The following is a 19534-nucleotide window of genomic DNA, read 5'->3' as shown; positions in this document are numbered from 1 at the left end:
CATCAAAACTAACAGCAATGGAAAGTAAAGCCAGAGAAACAGATTACCCTTCCCTCAAAGAGCCTCTCCTGTTTGTCCCACCTCAGCTTCCTTGGTCCCACAAATGCATCCCGATATCACTTTCACTGCCCTGACTCAATGCTCCTGAAGTGGTGTCCCATTTTGTTTTACCTATTATGCGAATGTAATGCACATGCAGGGCTGTAGCCAAGGGGGAGGGGGTTAGGGGTTCAAACCTTCCCCGAATTTTTTCAGGTTTAAAAAAACCTGGTTTACTCATGAATTTTAATTGGTTAGCCAAATCCCCATGTGTGTCCACTGAAGTTTATCTGTCTTGAGTGTCCATTTAAGTTTATCAATGGAGCCTGAGTTCTAAATTATTTTGCGTTATGGAACTACTTTTCACAATTCATTAAAAAAATGTTTCAAACCACCCCAATTTTTTTTTTCTGGCTACGGCCCTATGCGCATGCTGATTTTGGCAAAGTAATTTAGCCAAAAAAGTGCACGTTATATTCAAGTAAATATGGTAATTTATGTGCTGCTAAAATTAGGGTAGCTAGTGTTATCGAGCCATGCTACCCCCCCCCCCCCACCGCCAATAACGTATAATTTACCGAGAGAATCCGAGCAAATATATAATTCTTTCTTTTTTATTAAAATCTGAAGCTGTGAAATGCCAAAGTGCTAGAGATTCCGGAATGGACCTAGCAGCAGCTGTACCCTATAAACTCTATAAATTCTAATCCTTTAATAAAATATATGAATGTGATGATTTTGTATACCTTGTATCTATTATATATTGTGTCAATTCCTGCTAGATAACATGTATAAACTGTTTCTAATAAATGTATCAAAATATAATTTAAAGGCAATCATCTCTTCATGACCCAGTTTACATAATCCCCTGGGAAAGGTGACTGTGGTCAAGATCCTGTAAAGGACTATGAATGACTAAGGTTCTTTCAGGCAGGGGGAATCTTTTTATCCCACCGCTGCCACCAATTTGTAAAGATGCAACCACCAAAGACACAGGGAGATGTTTACTTTTACTTTAAAGGGTAGCATAACTTGTTTTAGAATATATGCGACAGAGGCTTAGATGTTGGAAGAACAATAACAAGTTTATTCAGGCACAAGCTTGGTGGTTACAAAAGATGTTTCACTTAGAGGTATTCTTATTAACACTTACAATATGAGATGAATCAACTCTCTAAAGCAGGGGTCCCCAAACTAAGGCCCGGGGGCCGGATGCGGCCCTCCAAGGTCATTTACCTGGCCCCCGCCCTCAGTTTTATAATATAATATTTTTATATCATTTTAAATAATATAATATATTGTATATACATATAATATTGGTAATAATATAATGTTATACAATATAATACTAATAATACCATATAATAATATTAATTATATGATATATATTACATATAATATTACAGTATAGTGGTATAGTTCAATATAGTAATATATAATGCTAATATTGTGCTATGCTAATAATATAATATACTAGCTGTGCCCGGCCACGCGTTGCTGTGGCGAAGTATGGTGGTATGGGAAATAAAGTATTGAGGAATTGGTGGTAGTTAAGGTCAAGGATAAAGGTTTTCCCCTGACATTAAGTCCAGTCATGTCTAATTCTGGGGGTTGGTGCTCATCTCCATTTCTAAGCCGAAGAGCCGGCGTTGTCCGTAGACTCCTCCAAGGTCATGTGGGATGACTGCATGGAGCGGCGTTACCTTCCTGCCGGAGCAGTACCTATTGATGCACTCACATTTGCATGTTTTCGAACTTCTGGGTTGGCAGAAGCTGGGGCTAACAGTGGGGGCTCTCTCCGCTCCCCCAATTCAAACCTGTGGCCTTTCGGTCCAGAAGTTCAGCAGCTCAGCGCTTTAACACGCTGCGCCATCAGGGAATATTATTTCCTAAAGGTTGTGAATATACAATATTTCTGATTGGTTTTTTTTGTTTGCTGGAGGCAAGTATGAATGCTGCAATTAGGAAAAATGATTAGGATGTAATGGCCTTGCAGCTTTAAAGCCTGGCTGTTTCCTCCCTGAGTGAATTTTTTGTTGGGAGGTGTTAGCTGGCCCTGATTGTTTCCTGTCTGGAATTTCCTTGTTTTCAGAGTGGTGTTCTTTGCGATATTTTATGTGCTTCTACTGTCTGTGGCCCTGAGAAAACAGAGGATTTTCCAGACTTTGATGATGGGAATACTTTGTTGGGAGGTGTTAGCTGGCCCTGATTGTTTCCTGTCTGGAATTCCCTTGTTTTCAGAGTGGTGTTGTTTGCGATATTTTATGTGCTTCTACTGTCTGTGGCCCTGAGAAAACAGAGGATTTGCCTGATTTTGATGATGGGAATACTTTGTTGGGAGGTGTTAGCTGGCCCTGATTGTTTCCTGTGTGGGATTCCCCTGTTCATTTACTGTCCTGGTTTTAGAGATTATATTGTTCTGCATTATTCTATCCCAGTAATTATTTCATATTAAAGAAGAATCTCACTTATCCAACATTTGCTTATACAATGTTCTGGATTATCCAACGCAGTCTGCCTTTTCATAATCAATGTTTTTGTAGTCAGTGTTTTAAATTCATTGTGATATTTTAGTAGTAAATTTGTAAATACAGTACAGTAGAGTCTCACTTATCCAACATAAACGGGCCGGCAGAACGTTGGATAAGCGAATATGTTGGATAATGAGGAATTAAGGATAACCCTATTAAACATCAAATTAAGTTATGATTTTACAAATTAAGCACCAAAACATCATGTTAGACAACAAATTTGTCAGAAAAAGTAGTTCAGTACACAGTAATGCTATATAGTAATTACTGTATTTATGAATTTAGCACCAAAATATCACGATATATTGAAAGCATTGACTACAAAAATGCGTTGGATAATCCAGAACGTTGGATAAACGAGTGTTGGATAAGTGAGACTCTACTGTAATTACAACATAGCATTACTGCGCATGGAACTACTTTTTCTGTCAAATTTGTTGTATAATATGATGTTTTGGTGCTTAATTTGTATAACGATTACCTAATTTGATGTTTAATTGGCTTTTCCTGAATCCCTTCTTATTATCCAACATATTCACTTTTCCTGCCGGCCTGTTTACGTTGGATAAGTGAGACTCTACTGTATATTTCTAATCTTATATTATCTGCTCAGAACTGGATTATATGAGGCCTCTTTTGCACAGCTGGATAAAATGCCCACTGAAGTGGATTATATGGCAGTGTGGAGTCAAGATAATCCAGTGCAAAGCAGATAATATAAGATTATAAATGGGTTATATAGCTGTGTGGAAGGGCCTTGAGTCTACACTGCCATATAATCCAGTGCAAATTAGATAATCTGTGGAAGAAGTCTAAGTGAGGCCTAAATCTGCCTGTCCCCTAACTGAAACCTGCCTGTCCCTTGGTTGCTAGGCAACCAAGTGGGCAGAGATTAGCCCTCTAAACTGGCAGCAAATGGATAAAAACAATTATTGCTCTCCCTCTAATTAGGACTTTATTTTTCTTTTCTTTTTGTTGTATCAACCTTGAGGCGTGGATGATGGGTTGTGTTGTCAAATTTTGAGGTTGGGGGGCCTGTACTTTTGTTGTTTTGTGAATTGCCGTGATGCCCTCACTCTTTTATATATATAGATTGTATGTACATACAGCTGCTCTGAGTCCCCTTCGGGGTGAGAAGGGCGGGATATAAATGTAATAAATAAATGTAGTAAATGAATAAATAAATAAATAATTTTAGACTTAGGCTCGCCCAAAGTCTGAGATGACTTGAAGGCACACAACAACAACAATCCTAATTAACTTGACTATCTCATTGGCCAGAAGCAGGCCCACACTTCCCATTGAAATCCTGATAGGTTTAGGTTGGTTACAACTGTTTTCATTGTTGTTGTTGTTTTGCACTACAAATAAGACATGTGTAGAGTGCATAGGAATTTGTTCGTCTTTTTTCCTCCAAATGATAATTCGGCCCCTCCACAGTCTGAAGGATTGTGAACCGGCCCTCTGCTTTAAAAGTTTGAGGACCCCTGCTCTAAAGTATCACTTCTTTTACTTAAAGTAGTTAAAACCTATTCCTCTGCTCTTTTCTAACTGTTACTTCAATGGATCTTTGTGAGTCCAGCTGGGATTGGTTCCCAAAGTCTGAAACTTGGACTATCCAGTGACTTCAAACCACAGTCACCCCTGTGATATACTATCACAGATTCTCTGTGCCTTTCCAGGACACAGACTACATTAAATAAGTCACCAAAGTTATTTAAAACCGACTCAAAATGAACAATTGAGTCTCCTTGATCCCATCAACCTAGAATCAATCTTCCCTGTGCCTCATCAGAGCGCAGACTGAGATTTGAACTTCCCTGGTTTCCCTAAACCTGGAACCAGTCTATTTCCTGTGACTCTCAGATGACAGACTGACATTTGAACTTCCTTGGTTCTAACCACCTTAGAACCAGTCTATTCCTTGTGACTCTCCCGATCACAGACTGAACTCTTTTTTAAAACATTCCCTCCTTTTTCATCCAGCTAGCTCCGCCCCTTTCTTGCTAGCTTCAAAATAGTTACATTCTACAGAAGCAGCTACGTTTCTATGGCAACCTGCCTCAGAATGCTGAGCTGGCTACCATCCCCCACGCACTGATAACTCTAATATTTACCCTTTTAAAACATATACACACAATTAAACATAACATCTGTAAACCAAAATTCATACTTCATTACAATCCCTCCAGCTATTTCCCAAGCCAGACAATTATCAAGACCATTTTGTGTATATGTATATAGATTATCATCTTTACCACCTAAATAAGCTCAGGATGTGTTGTCGAAGGCTTTCATGGCCAGGATCACAGGGTTGTTGTATGTCTTTCGGGCTGTGTGGCCATGTTCCAGAAGCATTCTCTCCTGACGTTTTGCCCACATCTATGGCAGGCATCCTCAGAGGTTGTGAGGTATGGAGAAAACTAAGCAAAGAGGTTAATATATATCTGTGGAAAGTCTAGGGTGAGAGAGGTCAGTGTGAATGTTGTGTAGTTAATCACTTTAATTAGCATTGAAAAGCTTATCTGCTGTCTTCTTCCTGCCTCTGGGGCATCCTTTGTTTAGAGTCGTTAACTGCCCTAGGTTGATTCATGTCTGGAAATCCTCTGTTTTCAGAGTATTGCTTTTTATTTACTGTTCTGATTTTTGAGTTTTTTAATACTGGTAGCCAGATTTTGTTCATTTTCATGGTTTCTTCCTTTCTGTTGAAGTTGTCCACATGCTTGTGGATTTCAATGGCTTCTCTGTGTAGTCTGACATGATAGTAGGTTGTCCAGCATTTTTGTGTTCTCAAATAGTATTCTGTGTCCAGGCTGGTTCATCAAATGCTCTGCTATGGCTGATTTCTCTGGTTGAATTAGTCTGCAGTGCCTTTCATGTTCTTTGACTCTTGTTTGGGCGCTGCGTTTGGTGGTCCCTATGTAGACTTGTCCACAGCTGCATGGTATCCGGTAGACTCCTGCAGAAGAGAGAGGATCCCTCTTGTCCTTCGCTGACCATAGCATTTGTTGGATTTTCTTCGTGGGTCTGTAGATAGTTTGTAGGTTGTGCTTCTTCATCAGCTTCCCTATGCGGTCAGTAGTTCCCTTGATGTATGGTAAGAACACCTTTCCTCTGGGTGGATCTTTGTCTTGACTCTCATGGCTTGTTCTTGGCCTTGCAGCTCTTCTGATGTCTGTGGTGGAGTATCCATTGGCCTGTAGAGCCCAGTTTAGGTGGTTGAGTTCACCTTGGAGGAGGTGAGGTTCGCAGATTCTTTGTGCACGGTCTGTCAGGGCTTTGATTGTGCTCCTTTTTTGACTTGGGTGATGGTTGGAGTTTTTATGAAGGTATCTATCTGTATGTGTAGGTTTTCTGTAAACTGTGTGGCCCAATTGTTGATTGGGTTTGCGGATGACCAGAACATCTAGAAATGGCAGTTTTCCTTCCTTTTCTTTTTCCATGGTGAATTGGATGTTTGGGTGGATGCTGTTAAGATGGTCCAGGAACTTGCTGAGTTCTTCCTCTCCATGGCTCCAAATTGTGAAGGTGTCATCTACGTATCTGAACCAAACAGTTGGCTTTTTTGGTGCTGTTTCTAGGGCCTGTTTTTCAAAGTATTCCATATAGAAATTTGTTACTACTGGGCTGAGAGGGCTCCCCATGGCCACTCCATCCTTCTGTTCATAGAATCCAGTGTCCCACTGAAAGTAGCTAGTGGTGAGGCAATGGTGAAACAGGGCTGTGATGTCTTCTGGGAAGTTTTGTGGGATCTAGAAGTTGTCTGATTTTTTCTTTGTATTGTTTTGTTTCCATGATTACTGTGGCATTCCCCTTGTCAGCTGGAAGAATGATGATTTCAGGATCTGAGTTGAGATCTAATCAAGAACTCCTCCATTAACTTTGACATATCCCACAATTTACAAGAAACTGAAACAAGACCCCACTAACAAAATCACCAGAAAAACGAACACTCTAATCAAGAACTCCTCCATTAACTTTGACATACGCCAACAGCTGTGCAAATCAGAAGCCCTCCCACCCAGGCTTTACGGACTCCCCAAAATCCACAAGGACTCCATCCCACTCAGACCCATTGTAAGTGCCATTGGATCGCCGACTTACAACCTGGCAAAATTTCTGGCTACACAGCTACAAACCCACATTGGGCTCACTGCACATTATATCAAGGACTCTACACACTTTATAGAAAAGATCAGCAACCTCAATCTAAGCACCAAGGACATCCTGATCAGCTTTGATGTGGTGTCCCTTTTTACCAAAGTCCCAGTAGCTGACACCCTCACACTAATCAAACAAAACTTCCCAGAAGACATCACAGCCCTGTTTCACCATTGCCTCACCACTAGCTACTTTCAGTCGGACACTGGATTCTATGAACAGAAGGATGGAGTGGCCATGGGGAGCCCTCTCAGCCCAGTAGTAGCAAATTTCTATATGGAATACTTTGAAAAACAGGCCCTAGAAACAGCACCAAAAAAGCCAACTGTTTGGTTCAGATACGTAGATGACACCTTCACAATTTGGAGCCATGGAGAGGAAGAACTCAGCAAGTTCCTGGACCATCTTAACAGCATCCACCCAAACATCCAATTCACCATGGAAAAAGAAAAGGAAGGAAAACTGCCATTTCTAGATGTTCTGGTCTTCCGCAAACCCAATCAACAATTGGGCCACACAGTTTACAGAAAACCTACACATACAGATAGATACCTTCATAAAAACTCCAACCATCACCCAAGTCAAAAAAGGAGCACAATCAAAGCCCTGACAGACCGTGCACAAAGAATCTGCGAACCTCACCTCCTCCAAGGTGAACTCAACCACCTAAACTGGGCTCTACAGGCCAATGGATACTCCACCACAGACATCAGAAGAGCTGCAAGGCCAAGAACAAGCCATGAGAGTCAAGACAAAGATCCACCCAGAGGAAAGGTGTTCTTACCATACATCAAGGGAACTACTGACCGCATAGGGAAGCTGATGAAGAAGCACAACCTACAAACTATCTACAGACCCACGAAGAAAATCCAACAAATGCTACGGTCAGCGAAGGACAAGAGGGATCCTCTCTCTTCTGCAGGAGTCTACCGGATACCATGCAGCTGTGGACAAGTCTACATAGGGACCACCAAACGCAGCGCCCAAACAAGAGTCAAAGAACATGAAAGGCACTGCAGACTAATTCAACCAGAGAAATCAGCCATAGCAGAGCATTTGATGAACCAGCCTGGCAGGCCGGCCGGACATATTTTTTTATATAAAGCGGGGAGGGGAAATTGCGCCCCCCCGCCTCCTGCGCCCCGCCGGCGGGCCCCGCCTCCTGCGCCCTGGCCCCGCCTCTCACGCAGCGTGAGAGGCGGGGCCAGGGCGTGGGGGCGGGGCCAGGGTTGGCCACGCCTCCCACGCAGGTCACCCTGGCCCCGCCTCTCACGCAGCGTGAGAGGCGGGGCCAGGGCGTGGGGGGCGGGGCCAGGGTTGGCCCCGCCTCCCGCGCAGCTCAGCTTGCCAGTCTGGCCTTTTCCAGGGGGCCAGACTGCAGCAAAGGTCCTTGCAGGCCACGATTGCGGCCTGCAAGGGCCTTTGCTGCAGTCCGGCCCCCTGGAAAAGGCCAGGCCGGCGAGGCTGAGCTGCGGGGAAGGCGGGGCCAACCCTGGCCACGCCTCCCTCGCAGCTCATCCTGGCCCCGCCTCTCATGCTGCGTGAGAGGCGGGGCCAGGGCGCTCAGGCCGGGAGGCGAGGCTCCGCCCAGACGGGGCCTTGCCTCCCTTCCAGCACGCTCTGGCCTTTTCCAGGGGGCCAGACTGCAGCAAAGGTCCTTGCAGGCCGCGATTGCGGCCTGCAAGGGCCTTTGCTGCAGTCTGGCCCCCTGCAAAAGGCCAGGCCGGCGAGGCTGAGCTGCGCGGGAGCCTCCCGTGCAGCTCACCCTGACCCCGCCTCTCACGCAGCGTGGGAGGCGGGGCCAGGGCGCCTGACGGCGCCCCCCCCGGGCCTGCGCCCGAGGCGGCAGCCTCACGTGGCCTCCGTGTTGGGCCGGCCCTGCAGCCTGGACACAGAATACTATTTGAGAACACAAAAATGCTGGACCATTCTAACAACTATCATGTCACACTACACAGAGAAGCCATTGAAATCCACAAGCATGTGGACAACTTCAACAGAAAGGAAGAAACCATGAAAATGAACAAAATCTGGCTACCAGTATTAAAAAACTCAAAAATCAGAACAGTAAATAAAAAGCAATACTCTGAAAACAGAGGATTTCCAGACATGAATCAACCTAGGGCAGTTAACGACTCTAAACAAAGGATGCCCCAGAGGCAGGAAGAAGACAGCAGATAAGCTTTTCAATGCTAATTAAAGTGATTAACTACACAACATTCACACTGACCTCTCTCACCCTAGACTTTCCACAGATATATATTAACCTCTTTGCTTAGTTTTCTCCATACCTCACAACCTCTGAGGATGCCTGCCATAGATGTGGGCAAAACGTCAGGAGAGAATGCTTCTGGAACATGGCCACACAGCCCGAAAGACATACAACAAGCTCAGGATGTTTGTCTATTTCACCTGAGGCTGAGAGTTTTCCATGCCTGTGGATTTAGTAGGTGTGCATTCACTAACTTAATGCCAGCAGCCAAGTCTTTGATTGTCTAAAATCACCATCTTTGTCTTATGAGACTTACACCTTTGTCTCACACAGAACTGTACATTCGAGTTAATTAAAGACTTATCAGCATGTCTACATCATTTTCTCCTCATGGACCATACTCTCCCATTGGGCATCTCTGCAATGAATTGGTTCTAACCACAGACTGCTGTTCTTCCTGTCACAGGAGTCTTCTCCTGATGGTTGTGATGTCAAGGGAACCCCTGGGCAATCTGGATGCATATCCTAGTCTGTCTCTTTTTCAGTCAATCAGGGAGAGGAGCAGGAAGTCTGAATAGCTGTCAGAACTGAATAAATATTGTGTATTTCTATGTGAGTTTATGCTTGTATCCTTTGAAGGAAATTGCTTGTACTTACATCTTTATGGGCCAAATCGTAATAAACCTTGTGGCTTGTCTTTAACCTGGGGAGTTTATTTCTCTGTCTTGGCTGAGCTGGTTAAGCGGATGCTCACCGGATATGAACCTCTTTAATCACAGTCCTAGTTAAAATCACTACACTAGCACTAGCTGTGAAATTAACCTTTCAAGCCCATTTGGCAAGAGGTGAAATAAAAGAAGACAGTTTTGCAGAAATCTGGTTATATGAGGCTCTAGCATCTTTTAATAATTTTCCAGTGGTTGTCATGATTTGCTTTTCAAATTACCGTATATACTCAAGTATAAGCCGACCCGAATATAAGTCGAGGCACCTAATTTGACCACAGAAAACTGGGAAAACTTATTGACTTGAGTATAAACTGAGAGTGCGAAATGCAGCAGCTACTGGTAAATTTCAAAAATAAAAATAGATACCAATAAAATTACATTAATTGAGGCATCAGTAGGCTAAATGTTTTTGAGAAAAACAGTAAACTAGCTCTGTCAGTGGAAAAGGACGGTCAACAAAAACAATATGCTATCAACAATAACTTTATAATAATTATTATAATTTATTATAATTATAATTATAATTTTTTTGTATCCCTCCCTATCTCCCCATGGGGACTCAGGGCAGTTTCCAACGTAGTAACAGGCAAACATTCGATGCCTATATAAACAAAAAATCATAAAAATTTAAAACAAAAGACAACACTAAACATTGTACAGTAAGTTAAAATTAACAGTTGCATTAAATAATTATCATTAAAAACAATTAAAAAACCAGCCGAGGTAAAGTATCATATCAGTTCCCTTTCACCTTCTCTCAGGCTTCTCCTATTGATGCAGCCTAGAATGGCATTGGCCCTTTCAGCTACAGCATCACACTGTTGGCATGTGTTCAGCTCGTGAACAACTAAGACCCCTTTAATAGAATCCTAGAGTTGGAAGGGACCTCTAAAGGCCATCTAGTCCAATCCCATTCATTCTGCCTTTATGCAGGGAAAGCACAATCAAAACAAACCCGACAGATGGCCACCAAGCCTTAATAATAATAATAACAACAACAATTAAGGCCAAGATTGAAAAATCAGCTGATGACCCAAAATGCAGACTGTGCAAGGAAGCTGACGAAACCATTGACCATATCCTCAGCTGCTGTAAGAAAATCACACAGACAGACTACAAACAGAGGCACAACTATGTGGCCCAAACGATTCATTGGAACTTATGCCTCAAGTACCACCTGCCAGCAGTAAAGAACTGGTGGGATCACAAACCTGCAAAAGTATTCGAAAATGAGCACGCAAAGATACTGTGGGACTTCCGAATCCAGACTGACAAAGTTCTGGAACACAACACACCAGACATCACAGTTGTGGAAAAGAAAAAGGTTTGGATCATTGATGTCGACATCCCAGGTGACAGTCGCATTGACAAAAAACAACAGGAAAAACTCAGCCGCTATCAGGACCTCAAGATCGAACTTCAAAGACTCTGGTAGAAACCAGTACAGGTGGTCCCGGTGGTGATCGGCACACTGGGTGCCGTGCGAAAAGATCTTAGCCGCCGGCATTTGGAAAAAATAGACATTGACAAAATTACGATCTGCCAACTGCAAAAGGCCACCCTACTGGGATCTGCACGCATCATCCGAAAATACATCACACAGTCCTAGACACTTGGGAAGTGTTCGACTTGTGGTTTTGTGATACGAAATCCAGCATATCTATCTTGTTTGCTGTGTCATACAATAAAATAATAATAATAATAATAATAATAATAATAATAATAATAATAATAATAATAAAGAAGGTTGGAAGAGACCCCTTGGGCCATCTAGTCCAACCCCCTTCTACCTTCATGCATCAAAATGACAATCCAAGCATCCCCGGCAGATGGAAAGTCAGCATGGGGTGAGGAAGGAGGGGGGAGAGGTGCGTACTTTTCCCTCTTCTATCACCTTGTGTGGTCTTTTCTCTCCTCCCCCCTCTGCCCACATGCACTTTCCTTTGCAGTGGCACCTCTCCTCCCTCCACTGCCACGACTCCTCCTTCACTGTGGAGGAAGGCGCACACCGGGCGAGACAGAAGGAGGGAAAGGTGTGCGCTTTTCCCTCCTCCCTTGCCCCATGTGTTCCTTCCTCGGCGGCAGCAGGAAAGGTGCGTATGAGGTGAGGGAGGAGGGAAAGGCATATGCCTTTCTTTCCTTCCCTCTCGCACCACACATACCTTCCTCAGACAGAGAGGAGACAGAAAAAGACTCACAAGCACATTGATGCATTCACACACACTGAGGCACACAAGCAGACACTCCCCAATAAAGAAAACACACAGAGAGAAAAAGACACATGAATGTGTAGGTGAACCACAAACAGAAAGCCTGAAAAAAGGGCTGAAAGCTTATAGTCGAGTATATACGGTACGTTTTGGTAAATAGCTGCTTTAGATTTATCATAACCTCAGCTTTCCCTCCTTTCTTTTCTTCTTTCTGTTTTTTGAGTTTTTTCAGCATCTTCTATTTTTTTCAACATATTTGTTGTTGATAGCAAAAATATTATGTATGTAAAGAGAAGAAAAATAATCTGCTCTGTGTTATTTGGTTATATGTATTTAGAATCATAGACATATAAATCATAGACGGTTTGGGACCCACCTACCTCCGTGACTGTATTTCCTTTCATAAACCTGCCCGATCTTTACGATCATCCGGGGAGGCCCTTTTAGCACCACTGTCTTTATCCCAGGCCCGCCTTGTGAGTACAAGGGAGAGGGCCTTTTCTGCTGTGGCCCCCCGATTGTGGAACTCACTACCTACTGAAATTAGGCAAACTCCCACGCTGTTAGCTTTTAGGAAAGACTTGAAAACATGGCTCTTCCGCTGTGCCTTTGGTAACTTTTGTTATTTCTGTGTTACTCCCACCCCGAACATCTATCCTCTAGATTACCCCACTTCCATATGTCCCTGCCCGCAGTGGAGTACCCCTATGTTCCTCTCACCCCAGGTTTTATCTTTGTGTTCACGTGGCCTGCCCTTGTTTTACTGTTTTTTTTTTTTTATTTCTTGATGTTGATGCATTTATTGTATTTTTAATGGTGCTATGTTATGTTGTTTTATATTTTGTTATATTGTATTGCTCTGGGCATGGCCCCATGTTAGCCGCCCCGAGTCCCCGTTGGGGAGATGGTGGCGGGGTATAAATAAAGTTTTATTATTATTATTATTATAAAGGTAAAGTGATCGACTCTGGGGGTTGGTGCTCATCTCCATTTCTAAGCCAAAGAGCCGGCGTTGTGCATAGACATCTCCAGGTCATGTGGCCGGCATGACTGCATGGAGCACCGTTACCTTCCCGCCGTAGCAGTACCTATTAATCTACTCTCATTTGCATGTTTTCGAACTGCTAGGTTGGCAGGAGCTGGGGCTAACAGCGGGCGCTCATTCCGCTCCCGGGATTTGAACCTGGCATCTTTCGGTCCGCAAGTTCAGCAGCTCAGCGCTTTAACACACTGTGCCACAAGGGGCACATATACAGTAGAGTCTCACTTATCCAACATTCGCTTATCCAACGTTCTGGATTATCCAACGCATTTTTGTAGTCAATGTTTTCAATACATCGTGATATTTTGGTGCTAAATTCGTAAATACAGTAATTACTACTTAGCATTACTGCGTATTGAACTACCTTTTCTGTCAAATTTGTTGTATGTATAACATGATGTTTTGGTGCTTAATTTGTAAAATCATAGCCTAATTTGATGTTTAATAGGCTTTTTTTTTAATCCCTCCTCATTATCCAACATATTTGCTTATCCAATGTTCTGCCGGCCCGTTTATGTTGGATAAGTGTACATATATATGTATATATGTACACTGTACATATACTGTACATATATATGTATATACATATACATATACAGACAATCCCACCAAGCCCATCCCATATGGCTGAACTGAAAGTTCAACATGGTTCTTGCTACTTACTCTCATCTTTGCCAACCTGCACTTGCTTCTGTCCAGTGGAGACAATCCTGTCTTTCGATACAACCTGCAGGGAGACACAGGACAAAGGGGAATATATACACATGAACACTAGCATTATCAAACAAAATAACTGTTAGAATAATCTATAAATGTAGGACTATTGTGGGAGAGAGAAAGCTTAGAATTAGAGGGGTTTGCAATAGAAGATCTCATGTCCATCCTTACCACCTGAACTATCTTGAGCTTTACGGGCAGGAATGCATGGCAGTGTATAGTATAGCCAGGTCTCACATGTTCACATGTTTTGACTGGCAGGGATGATGACTTCACTGACTACCTCCCTCTGTTTTCCTTTTCCCCTCTGGATATAGCTACACAAGGCTTCAACCATCCACTTTATATTCAAAAAACAAACCTTTCATTCCATTTCATTCTGTTTCCACAGGATCCATGTAGGATCCTGAAATCAAACCCCAGGAGATATGAAGGACCCACTGAACTCAGGCTGCAATCAGGCACTCTCCCACACATTTATGTTTTAGTAAAGGTAAAGGTTTTCCCCTGACATTAAGTCTAGTTGTGTCCAACTTTGAGGGTTGGTGCTCATCTCCATTTCTAAGCCGAAGAGCCGACATTGTCCGTAGACACCTCCAAGGTCATGTGGCCGGCATGACTGCATGGAGCACCGTTTCCTTCCCGCCAGAGCGGTACCTATTGATCTACTGACACTTGCATGTTTTCGAACTGCTAGGTTGGTAGAAGCTGGGGCTAACAGCGGTAGCTTACCCCATTCCCTGGATGCGAACTGCCGACCTTTCAGTCAGCAAGTTCAGCAGCCCAGGAGTTTTTTCTCCTGTGCCACTGGGGACTCTGGTCATTTCTGTATTTAATGCTCATTAATTTCTTTTGAACTGGAAAGCCTCATCGTAGAATAGTGCAACACGACTAACTGATTACCAGCAACCCCAACCCCAGCAGGATTACATTTTTACATGTAAAGCTGCTAAGCCAAGTCTCTTCCATCCCATAAGTGTGGATTTGGTGTTTGTAAGCTACAAGTAGACTTTTTCATTTGCTTCTGGTAAATCTCATTCTACAGTAGAGTCTCACTTATCCAAGCTGAACGGGCCGGCAGAAGCTTGGATAAGTGAATATCTTGGATAATAAAGAGGGATTAAGGAAAAGCCTATTAAACATCAAATTAGGTTATGATTTTACAAATCAAGCACCAAAACATCATGTTATACAACAAATTTGACAGAAAAAGTAGTTCAATACACAGTAATTTTATGTTGTAACTACTGTATTTATGAATTTAGCACCAAAATATCACGATATATTGAAAACATTGACTACAAAAATGGCTTGGATAATCCAGAGGCTTGGATAAGTGAGACTCTACTGTATTAGTTTCAGTGCAAATTTATTCGGTTTATCAAGGCCCTTTTGAATTCTTTCCCAATTTTTCCATGTGTTACCTACCTTTCAGGGATTCATCATTATTATTTTTATCATACACAGACTTGACAGCAATTCCCTCTAACCCACCCTCTAAGCCACTGACAAAAATATTGAGTGTCAATCCTAGGACAGAACCTTAAGGCATTCCACTGAAACTCCCCATCAGCCAGAAGCACAGCTATTGATGATGAGTCTTGAATATGATTTTTCTCCAATGATGGATCCAACTGACTGTGTTCCCCTCTATTCTACACTTAAATCATTTTGCTAATCAAAATATCACAGACGGTTTTCTCATATGCTGTGCTGAAATTCAGATTAATGACACCTTAGCATCCCCTCTGCAGCATTTCCTTTCTAATGCTTTTCAAGATAGTTAGATCAGGATCACTGGCCTATAGTTCCATGAATATTCTTTTTCTGGCAGTGCACAGACACACAGAACATCCCCCATTTAGTTCTCCTCCCTTTCATGCTTTGATCTACCTTGCATTTTTCCTGTTCTCTCTTTCATTTTCTTCCCCCTTTTCCTTTTTGCTCTATAGCCACTTTTCCTTCAAAGCAAACCTGGAGTGCTAGATACTCACCAAATAATAGAAATCTACATGGTCAGCCTCTGGATCCAGCTCTTTCCGATCAAGGATGTAATCCACCAGTACTTCCTGGTCCTTCCCACAGGGCAGCTCTTCTTCTACCTGGCGGATCTCGAGAAAGCTGTTACTTTCTGAGTAGAAAGGCTTCACCCACTTGAAATCTTCATTAAATATTGTCATAAGGTCGGATGCATCATACTGGGTCACATTAAAAAGAGATGCTCTGCCCTGGAAAAAAAGATGTGAAAAGTTCAGAAACAACCAGTGGGTTAAAGGTGTTTGGTTTCTGGCGGATGCATTGCAGGTAAAAAACATAGAAAATTCAAAGGAGGTTCTCTGCTAACATGAGTTAAGATAGTGAAGTTGAGCTCATACCCTCTGCCCAACATTTTACAGGTTAAAATTGGCATAAGGATAGCTTGGCAACATTTACAGTTTGATGAAAATAGCAAAAGTTACTAATGAGGAAGAACAGACAAACCAGAAGAGGTTGCAGCAGTTTGCTTTTGCCTGAGCCAACTGGGAAAGGTGGAAATCAATCCCTTTCTCCCTGCTGAGTTATATGTGTGCAGATTATTACTTTGTGAACCCGATTTGTAAACCGAAGCTGAAGAGAGGAAATGGGAGGAAGTGAGTGATAGAAACTGGAACCTTTTAAAAGCCACTAAAAATGTGGAACAACTAATTGAAACTGCTGGTGCCAAACTGAGATAGTGGGAGGTCATGTGAGATAAACTGCAATCTTCCTGATGGAACTTACATGTGGTAATGAGGAAACAATTTACAAGTAATGTAAAATGTTTATCAGTTTTACAAATGATGAAGGTGTATTGGGAAAATATAATACTTGTATTGGAAACTATATATTGAATGTAATCATATTAGAAGAAATAGGAAAAATGTAATCACAAGCACACTGTGTGCATATAGCCCCAAAATACACTCTGCTCAGCAAATAACTGTCTCCCCATAAGCAGGACCAAAGTTCACCCTGAGGGCCAGAGATATATGTTAAGTGTCAACAAGAATAGATAAGCTAATGGACAAAAGACAAATTAAGGCTTTTTGGGATGTCAAGATAAGACCTGGCACCATGTAGGAGTACTATGACTCTCTCTCTGACAAGCTAAGGTAGGGAGGAATTCCTTAATTAATGGATCCAGAGATAAGGCCTAATGGAGGGTCAGAGGTCTTGAAAGTAGTCTATATTTTAGGGAAATGCAAAAGTAGCTTTTAGTAAAGTGCCAAGTAAGACTTTTTTGACACTAATTGGTGATCGATAATGCCTCTATGACGTAAATAGATGAATGCAAAATAGTATATAAGAACCTGTGTTTCTTTGTTCAGTACCCTTTTTTCCTGGAGACAGGAGGGTCTATATTCTCTCTGGCCACTGAGAATAAACGTTTTTTTCTACAGCCACCGGAACACTCTTTGTCTCATTACCCCAAACCTTTGTTTGCCATTTCACAAATATATAAGGTCTAGCATGAAATACAATTAATTGTATAGTTAATACTAATTCAACCAGCGGAAGCTCTACAATACATGCCACACTTTGCTTTCATTCCAGGGCGATCTGCAAGGTCATTGCCTCATGGATCAAAATCTTAACTTTCTCCTGTGTGTTAGAGTTGGCAATCCTTCCATGCTTGCTAATTGCCAGCATGTAATTCTACAGAGGTCCAGGCACAGTAACTATTGGTACTTTTTATTACATTTCCCCCCAATTTTTATTATGTTTTACTGGATCCTGAACCAGTGCCTGGCAGTTGTGATGGACTGGATGAGGATTAACAAATTGAAGCTTAATCCTGACAAGACAGAGGTCCTCCTGGTCAATTGTTAGGCCGATCAGGTTATTGGACGGCAACCTGTGCTTGATGGGGTTACATTCCCCCTGAGGATGCAGGTCCGCAGTTTTGGGGTCCTCCTGGACTAAGTACTGACGCACTGACGCTTGGTGCCCAAGTGTTGGTGGTGGCCAGGAGAGCGTTTGGACAATTAAAGCTTGTGAGCCAGCTGCAGCCATACCTCGAGAAGCCTGACTTGGCTACGGTGGTCCATGCCTTGGTAACATCCAGATTGGATTATTGCAATGCACTCTACGTGAGGCTGCCTTTGAAGACGACTCGGAAACTGCAGCTAGTACAAAGGTCGGCAGCTAGGCTTCTAACTGGAGCTAATTATAGGGAATGTACGACGCCCTATTAAAGTAGCTGCACTGGCTGCCGGTTCCAACTCAAGGTGCAGGTTTTGACCTACAAAGCGCTAAATGGTTCGGGCCCTACCTATCTTCGAGATCGCATCTCCCCCTATGAATCGGCGCTGTTTCTAAGATCTGCCGAGGAGGCTGTCTTCTTTTCCACATCATCACAAGCATGGTTGATGGTGATGAAGGAGAGGGCCTTGTTGGTGGTGCCCCCCCCCCGGTCTCTGGAACACCCTCCCGAGGGGAATTAGACAAGCTCCCACACTGCTCTTCTTTCATAGGGACTTGAAAACCTGGATGTTCCAGCAAATTTTCGAGAATGATTAGTCCCTAGGCCCAGTCTCTAGTTAATCCAGATAGCACTCTGTCCTGCACTTTAGCCACTTCCCCGTCCCTATAATATGTTGTTACACTATCCCTGGCCCAGCCCTTTTATAGTTAGCCATGTTCATCTTGTAATCCTGGCCATTGGTTTGTAGAACCTTTTACTGATGGAGCTAAAATGAGATAAGTTTTTAAAATATATATTTTTTTACTTTTAGTGTGGTGCAGCGGGTTAAACCGCTGAACTTGCTGACCGAAAGGTCACTGGTTCGAATCCAGAGAGCGGAGTGAGCTCTTGTTGTTAGCCCCAGCTTCGGCCAATGTGAGTAGATCAATAGGTACCACTCCGGCAGGAAGGAAACGGTGCTCCATGCAGTCATGCCGGCCACATGACCTTGGACAAAGCTAACGCTTCAGCTTAGAAATGGGGATGAGCACCAACCCCCCAGAGTTGGACACAACTAGATTTAATGTCAGGGGAAAACCTTTATCTTAACCTTTAACAAAGTAATTATGTTGTGCTATTTTGTTGAATGTGTTTATTTTGTTTATTGTCTGTATGGTTTCTTTCTGGCAATTGAATGTTTGCCTTGCATGTTGGAAACCACCCTGAGTCCCTTTGGGGAGATAGGGCGATATACAAATATAGATGATGGTGGTGATGATGATGATGATTATGTTTTATCTCCCTACTTGCTTCTCTGTCCCCCTCATAAACATACTTGTTTTTGCAGAAGATAAAAATTCCTTTTTCTCATATCAGAAAATGTTTTCTGATTTCTCAAGGAGCTGGCCTGTATTTGACTATACACAAATATTTTTAAGAAAAAAAGGATTTCTCTAATAATGTTTCTCTACAGCTTGTTATGGTATCTCCTTACCAACTGGTGCAAGACTTACCCGCAATGCAACTGGAAAATCTTTCCATTCAGTTGTATCTAAGGAGAAATGAACTTCTCCGTTGTCATCTGTGATGTAAACAAGGTGTCTATCCACATCATTGACATCAGTAGTAAGATAAACAGTCTCATTCTTGAAGGGGGCCCCATTGACAGTAAATTTCATCTATAGGAATAAAATCAGAATCAATACATTAAATCAATACCTTAAATAAGAGTTAATATGTATGGAAATGGTGAAAAGCCCTGCTAGGATGTATAACAGCTCCATCAAAAGCACCTACTTTTAGGAAACACTGTTTTCATTTCTGCATTTCTGATTTCATAGCTTATTTTTCAGGATTACCTCTTGGTCAATGTAACAATTCTACATACTGAGCAACAAGTGATTGTTATATATTTAATGAAATTTACCAGATATGCCCCAAATTTCTTTACCTGGAAAAAATGAACGTGATT

The 19534-nt window shown here is 42.5% G+C and overlaps 1 protein-coding gene across 1 annotated transcript in view; it reads right to left on the bottom strand.

The window, feature by feature from the left end:
• Nucleotides 1–19534, bottom strand: part of a2ml1 (alpha-2-macroglobulin like 1) — a 104749-nt gene that overhangs the window by 47226 nt on the left and 37989 nt on the right. The window contains exons 12-14 of the mRNA XM_062971387.1: nt 19077–19241; nt 15635–15868; nt 13587–13650 (exon numbers count right to left, since the gene is read on the bottom strand). Of these exons, the coding sequence (XP_062827457.1) occupies nt 13587–13650; nt 15635–15868; nt 19077–19241 (463 nt within the window). The remainder of the gene's footprint in view (nt 1–13586; nt 13651–15634; nt 15869–19076; nt 19242–19534) is intronic.

This window comes from Anolis carolinensis, chromosome 2 (assembly GCF_035594765.1).
Source record: "Anolis carolinensis isolate JA03-04 chromosome 2, rAnoCar3.1.pri, whole genome shotgun sequence".
NCBI classification, from domain to species: domain Eukaryota; kingdom Metazoa; phylum Chordata; class Lepidosauria; order Squamata; family Dactyloidae; genus Anolis; species Anolis carolinensis.
This window is presented reverse-complemented; position numbering and strand designations above follow the sequence as displayed.